The sequence below is a fragment of the Argentina silus genome (genome assembly GCF_951799395.1).
Source record: "Argentina silus genome assembly, chromosome: 10".
NCBI classification, from domain to species: Eukaryota; Metazoa; Chordata; class Actinopteri; order Argentiniformes; family Argentinidae; genus Argentina; species Argentina silus.
The window spans coordinates 15,402,739-15,410,238 of NC_139664.1; the positions used below are offsets into that span (position 1 = coordinate 15,402,739).

At 45.5% G+C, this 7,500-nt stretch overlaps 1 protein-coding gene across 1 annotated transcript in view; it reads left to right on the forward strand.

The window, feature by feature from the left end:
• Positions 1-7,500, forward strand: part of rbms3 (RNA binding motif, single stranded interacting protein) — an 89,304-nt gene that overhangs the window by 81,594 nt on the left and 210 nt on the right. The window contains 4 exon segments of the mRNA XM_083679148.1: positions 3,657-3,767; positions 4,336-4,428; positions 4,617-4,744; positions 5,011-7,500. The exon segment at positions 5,011-7,500 is cut by the window's right edge and continues 210 nt beyond it. Coding sequence (XP_083535274.1) covers positions 3,657-3,767; positions 4,336-4,428; positions 4,617-4,744; positions 5,011-5,014 — 336 coding nt within the window. The 3' untranslated portion in view covers positions 5,015-7,500.

Below are 7,500 nucleotides of genomic sequence, written 5' to 3' on the forward strand. Positions count from 1 at the left end.
TTGTATGAGGGAGGGGGATGATGATGCTATTCTGTAAATGTGTTTTCAACAACAATCTTCTGTCTGATTATTTGGCAAGCCCACGAGATAAGGCCTGCCTCAGCCTTTGGGAGAGAGCGGGAGAGAAAGAGAGAACAAGAGAGAGAGAGGGTGAGGGGAGGGAGAGAAAAAAAAAGACTTGTGTAGAAGCAAGACTGAGCTCCTGAGCTGGTCTCCGAGTCTTGTCTTTGCGTTGTGAAATCCCAGGCAAGACAACAAAGACAGAGAGGCAAGTCATTGTAATTCCTGGATAGAGGAACGCCAATTAAAATGGCTGAGGAGAGAGAGAGAGAGGGAGAGAGAGAGAGAGACAGCAGTGTTACTACAGAATGCAGCAGCAGTGTATTTTGGCACTGTGCTACATGGTGTCCAGCGCAGGCAAGGCAAGCAAGTTAAGTTGCAGCAGTAGAATGTAGATGGCGATTTAAAGAGATCGAAACAATAGCAGCAGCAGCTTTGGGAATCTCTGGGCTTTTCCTCTCCCTCTCCCTCTCCCTCTCTTTCTCTCCCTCTCTCTCTCTCTCCCTGGCTGTAACTGTAGCGGCCCGCGCTTTGTTTTTGATCAGCCTGTTGTCGGAGGCTCGGGCTGATTGTTCTCGTGCCGCCTCGGCTAACGTTAGCGCTCGCCAGACGCCGCGGCGGGGAGCGGAGCGGCACCGACGGTTGCCAGAAGATCAATCAGCTGAAGAGCTGCTGAGAGGAAGACGCTTTAAAGGAAAGCCGCAGTCTGTTCTCACAGCGTATCACCCAGCCTTGAAAAACACAACATGGCAGATTCAATCTCACTCTCTCCACTCTCCTGGCTGAGTATCTATATCAAACGCAAACTCACACGGTGACTTCTCTCGGATGTGTAGGATAGATATTGTAGATAGGAACAAGCTTGGACTCATGGCTGTATCCATGGGAGCGAACTGCGGACGCACGAACGCACGCACGCACACACACACACACACACACACACACACACACACACACACACACACACACACACACACACACACACACACACACACAGTCAGAGAGGTGTCTTCCGGGCTGTAGTTTCAGATCCTCATAGAGCCACCAGATTAGTTTGAGACCCTCTTTCTACATCTTAATTAGAGAGAGAATGTCTTTGTGCATATTTACAAATCCCCTACAGGAAATGAATGTATTAACCAAACTGTGCAAAAGTGCATTCGAGCAAAGCAGCTTAGTGCAGAGCCGAGACGAAATGTAAAAGAATAGGGATTCCACACTGCCTTGGTTGCCATGAGTGAAATCCATTTGCAGAGACAAAGGAGTGAGTATGTGTTTAAAAATCAGAGACATTTACTGAGGAGCCATCAGTGCCCAATCTATTTTTGCACTTCAAATATCTGCTCTTGCTGTGCTTTGTTAGACTAGTACAATCCCTTGTGAGTGTGTGTGTGAGTGTGTGAGTGTGTGTGTGTGTGTGTGTGTGTGTGTGTGTGTGTGTGTGTGTGTGTGTGTGTGTGTGTGTGTGTGCTCGCGTGTGCACGCAAAGGCTCATATGCATGCATGTGTGTGTGTGTGTGTGTGTGTGTGTGTGTGTGTGTGTGTGTGTGTGTCTCATCGTGTGTTAAATAGATTGGAGAGAAATGTCTAACATCCTCTCCTGAGAGCTTGTTTTCTTAAGTAGTGGTACCTGACAGGAACAAACAGTGCCTCTTCACTTCCAGCTCCGGTGACACACACACACACACACACATACAAATTTCTGCCATGACAACAAGGAGTTGTGTTTTTCCCATTAGGCCACTCTCATTAGCACCAACAATGCAAATATCTGTTATGGTGTCGGAGTCTTGCTTTTGTCAGTTCCCCTCAGTTAAACCTACAGAAAGAGAGAGACTATCCACTACAGTGGTATGACTCCATGAGAATGTTGAAGCTGCTCTTTTTTCTGGAGTCCTGAGGGAATGAACACTCCACTGTCTGTCAGGCCCTCCTTTATTACTTTCCCGTGGAGAAATGTGTGCTACAGCAGACATTAAGTCATAAAAACACACACGGACACACACACACACATACACACACACACACACACACACACACACACACAAGCGCGCTGAGCAGAATTATCTGCCAAGCTCCCCGCATTGATATAGTTGCAAATTAGAGCGGAGAATTATTCAGTGTGGATTTCTTTTTTTTGTGGGCTTTCTCATTATGAAAGCTTGTTGGAGGGAGGGATAGGAGGGAGGGAGGAAGGGAGGAAGGGAGGGTGGGAGAGGGAGTGAGAGAGAGAGGGGAGCAGAGCGGAGGAGAAGTAGGTATTAGCTAGAGGCACCCTGTCTCTGTGATGAGAGGCTGGATGGAGTCTGTGAGGGAGTAGTGCAGTCGGCAGAAGTTGGAGCCGTTTAGTTGAGATGTGGTGAATAGAGACAGAACGCTCCTGACAGCTAATGTCTGCGCAGTTTTATTCCTCAAACAAACCCTCTACTGCGAGCACCAGAGGGGCAGAACTGTACTTCCACAGCTACACAACGCTAACTGCTCACAGGATTCAGCCTGGAATACACCAACTCCCTCAGACTGCACCAGACTTGACTGTTATTTTGTACAACTGCTGCTGTACCTCTACAGTAAATCATACGTGATTGGTCTGAGGCAGGCTACAAAATAGTACATGGCTTCCTATTGGTTGATCCACGTCTGTGGTCAGGTGGACATGAACTTTGACCTTAGTGGGTTTAAAGAAGTGACTTTCTGTGGTGTTCATGGTTCTTGATATCCCATGAATATTTGCCACGTCGTCACGTCATCTCAGGGTTGCTCCAAAGCTTCGGAAGAGCGAACGAACGTCAGTTAGGAATAGATTTTGATCTTTATTCCCCTGCCAGATGTTTACGGATCTGTGTATTTTCCTGTCTCTGTTTGCTGAGAGAGTTCCCGTCAGAGGGAATGAGTAACAGTGCATTCCCGTCACAAAGTACGCAAGAAAAGATGTGTTGGATGCACCAGTTGTTTATCAACACCAAGCGTTTTAAATGTCAGTTGGGTTGGGTCGCCCTAAACACTCACACTCACTCTTCAAATACATCTGGGTCTGTGACGATGACTAACAACCTGACTGAAGCTCCGAAATGGAAATGTGAATCATCGTCGTCATCATCTCCATCATCATCATCGTCAGTGTTCCAGTGCAGCCGTCTGTGTGTTGGCCTTTACTGCGTAGTCTCTGACCCAGCTCTGCTGCTGGCCGAGGTCAGCATGAACACATTACACCCTCCCTCAGGAGACAGAGCGAGCCCCCCCTGTACCTTGTGTGTGTTAACATTCGGAGAGCTCTCTCTGAAGTAAACATGGAGCTACAGGAGGATACAGGGGGCCTCGCTGTTAAGTGAGTTATGTGTCATCTCAATGAAAAAGGAAAAAAAGGAAGGATGCCTGAAGACGTGCACTCATTTGTTGTGATGAAAAAGAGTCTGACCCCCATGAAGAGGGTCCATCTAGTGTGTGTGTGTGTGTGTGTGTGTGTGTAAAGTGTTTTCTCATCAGCATTTCCTCTCAACATCAACAAGAGTGTAAACACACCCTCTCTATCTCTCCCTCTCTCCCTCTCTCCCTCCCTCCCTCCTCCCCTCCCTCCCTCCACCCTATTCCTACAGGGTGCCGTGATGACGCAAGCCATGGACCACACCATGTCCATGCAGCCGTCCAGTATGATGGGCCCCCTGGCCCAGCAGATGAACCACCTGTCCATGGGCACCACAGGAACCGTGAGTCCCCCCCCCCTCCCCCCCCCCCGACCTCAGTCCACCTCTCACACTGAGGCTGGATGCTATGGTGATACAGTCCTTATCTGCTTCTGTACTTTATTATGGATGTTTTGAGCGAGTCAGAGATTCTGAGGTCCTGACAATATGACCCTGTTTGGGTCGAAACGTTATCCGAAGAAACTAATTACACATTTTGGGAGCAGCAACCACTGTGTGCATCTCTCTCATTTCTCAACCATTAGTATGTCTGACTCTCAGAGAGAACAGCATATATTCATCTGCAACTATCACTATGGTCTGACTTAGCTCTTTGACCATGTTGGATATCTCTGATGCAGTGGAGGCTGGCGAAGGCAGAAATCGGAGGACGGGGCTCATTGTAATGCATGGAATGGAATAAGGAATGGTATCAAACACACAATACCATTCCTCATTCCATTCCGTGCATTACAATGAGCCCGTCCTCCGATTTCTGCCTTCACCAGCCTCCCCTGCTCTGATGTGTCTGTCTGTCTGTCTGTCTCACTCTCTGCCTGTGACCCTTGACCTCTCTCCTCCTCTCTGCTAGCAGTACATGACTGCTGCAGCTGCTGGTGCCCCTATGCAAGGAACCTACATTCCCCAGTACACTGCCGTGCCTGCGTCGGCTATCTCAGTGGAAGTAAGTAGAGGACCCCTCCACACAACAACCCCTGTACACGTTAGCCTTTAACAGCATCCTAGCATCAAACTATGTGACTTTGTAGAGCTATCACTGTCATTTCCATAGTGATTTCCACCAAAATCCATTATTATCATCATCATTTCCTTTCCTAATTCCCTTTCCTTTCTCCTTATCCTCCGTCATAGGGAGTGGTCACAGACGCCTCGCCCCAGACAGTGCCCCCGTCATCACAGGATGGTAGCGGACAGCAAGGGCAGTTATCGGTGGAGAATGCCAGTGACCACACAAATGCCTACTCCTACCAACAGACTAAGTGAGCACCTGAATACCTGGCCATAAGAACAAATACGGCAGAAAAGATAGCTTCTTAGATACCTACATTACTGTATGGTTGCCAAGTCATCGAAATGAAATTTGTGAGCACATTACTATGTCTATGGTGTAATTGTAGACCTTACTGTAGGTCTTCTAGTGTTAGTTGTACTGCTACAGCCTATAGTGGATAACTGGAAGTTGATAACTGGATTGTTTCTTTTTCCCTTTCCTAACTTTGTTTACTTGTTTGTCTTTCTTCCTCAGATAACAAGAGGAGGGATTGTTCCAGTAACTGCATTGCCTTGAGACAGGGACTGCACTGAGGCGCTGTAGAGATGGAGGGAGTAGAAGAAGAGAGGACGACAGAAGGGGACACTGAGAGGAGATTGCTTCCACTTTGCACAGGCACCAAAAAAAAAGTGACTTTATTTCCTACCTGACCGAACTGAGAGAGAGAGAGAGAGAGAGAGAGAGAGAGAGAAGGGGAGAGAGAGAGAGGAGAGAGAGAGAGAGAGAGAGAGAGAGAGAGAGAGAGAGAGAGAGAGAGAGAGAGAGAGAGAGACACTGAGCTCAGAGAATGGGAGGTGCAGTCTGGGACATTGAGTTTATTGTCTGCCAGCATGAGGCTGGAGTTTTCCTCCAACTGAAAAAAAGAACTGAAGAAAAACAAAACAACAACATTTGAACGTGCAGGTAGGTTTTCAGACATGATCATTTTTTATTAGAAGAGGAAGCAAGAGAAAAAAAAAAGAACAGGTTGTCTTCCTTTGATATTAAGCTACTTTATTTTCATTCTTTTTTATGATTTATGTAGTTTTCTAGAGAACATTTTTCTTAAATCTTTGTTGCCTTAATTTCTCAGATGTTGGAGTCTTGTTCCTACATCTACAATTGTAAAAACAAAAAAACTAAAAAAAAGACTGAATGAATATAGGGGCCCTTGGACGCCTCAGATAGTTGAAGATACACAGAGATGAAATCTATGAATATCACTGTACAGGTTATAAAGAAAACTGTCTTTGTATGAAGAAGATTTTAAATTATGTGGTATGTTGCAACTTGTGTTTGGGGGAGGGCAATGGTGATAGGTGGGAAGACTGTAGTAGAACAAGAAAAAGGTGGAACCTCTGCATTGTGGGAAATGCATTATGTGGATGAAAAATGAAAAAAAAAACACTTTTTTGTTACTCAACATGGCATTAGTGTTTTTACTTGCAATCTTTTTTATGAGCTTTTAAAGTTGTTTTAGCCTGCTTTGCTTGTCTCATCGCAAAAAAACTAAAATTCTAAAATCAACAAAAAAAAACTTGCAGTGCAAAAGTACATAGGTAGGAGCATATGGATTAAAAAAGCAAATGTGTGCAAAAAGCAATAGTTTTAGGAAATTGTTGACAATTTCTTTAGTCTTTCCTAGCTGTGGATCAAATGCAGCCAACAGATGGCATATTTTATACCAAAGATGAAGAAACAAGTAGAGACAGTGGAGTAGATAGACTTTTTTATTTGAATTTTTACTTTCCAAATGATCCTGGTTTTTCTTGCTTGTCTTGTTGTTGATGATGTGTTTTAGATGCTTTTGAAACTTCGGCCTACTTCGCTTTGTTTCTGCTGTGCTGTGAGGGTTTGATTCCTTCCTACCACTGGTGCAGTCGTGTGTCACCCAGACATTCAGCAACAAGGTGTTTGCGTATGTGTGTGTGCGTGCGTGCGTGCGTGCGTGCGTGCGTGCGTGCGTGCATGCGTGCGTGTGCGTGCGTATGTGTGTGTGTGTGTGTGTGTGTAACAGGTTCAAATATGGCTTTCCTGAACATGCCAGAGAGTAAAACTCAGTCATATTTTCTTTGTCATATGGTCATGCAGAGGGACAGTCCACCAGGGGGGGCTCTCATTTCAGCTGAGGGAAATCGTCATCTAGCCCTTTGTGTCTAGCCCTTGTTAGCTCATGATGGCTGCATTAATCAATCATGTTCATCTGAAGGTCATCGCTCACAGATAGTGATGAGAAACGGGCAACATGCATAGGCTACAATGTTAAGCAACAGGACCCCCCATATTAAGGCCATGGTCATCTGCCACTACAAGGACAAGACTTGTTGTACATGACTTGAGTGTACATGCCACTGTCTGTCACAACAAACACATGCCATGTTACTGACAGGACTACAGCGATACTGAACCACAGAGCCTGTTACAGAAAGAACACTACTCTCTTACAGATGTCTGGAAGGAAACCATGCTAGCTTCTGTAGCTATCTCGTCTGAGAAAAAAAAAAGAAAAAGAAAAAAGACAAAAAACATTGACTTTTTTACTTTTGTGTGTTGCCTTTTTTGAGAATTGACTTTAAATGTATTAGCTGCTATCAAGTATTCAGTATTGGGGAGCCAGAACTCTAGTGCTGGCCTGGGGGAAGGTGTTACCTGTTCAGAATAGCCATTGTGTGTTTGAAGTGATGTTGAGGCCTAGAGCAAAAAGCATCTGTAGATTTGACAACAGGCTTTTGAAGATCTAGCCAAATGATGACCCTACTCTACTGTATAGGTTTGAAAACAGTAACACCCAGGAGGAGTGTGATTGGCTGTCACGTCTCTGTTCTGAGGTCACACCTTGTAAACCCCGCCCACCTGGCTCCACAACTGGGATGGTATTGGAGATAGGTTGAGGGAAACATTCAAATAATGTTCTACCAAATTCAGCGAAAACAGTGAAACCTCTATTAGAAATTAAATTATTGACAGAGGAAAAAGATGAATATT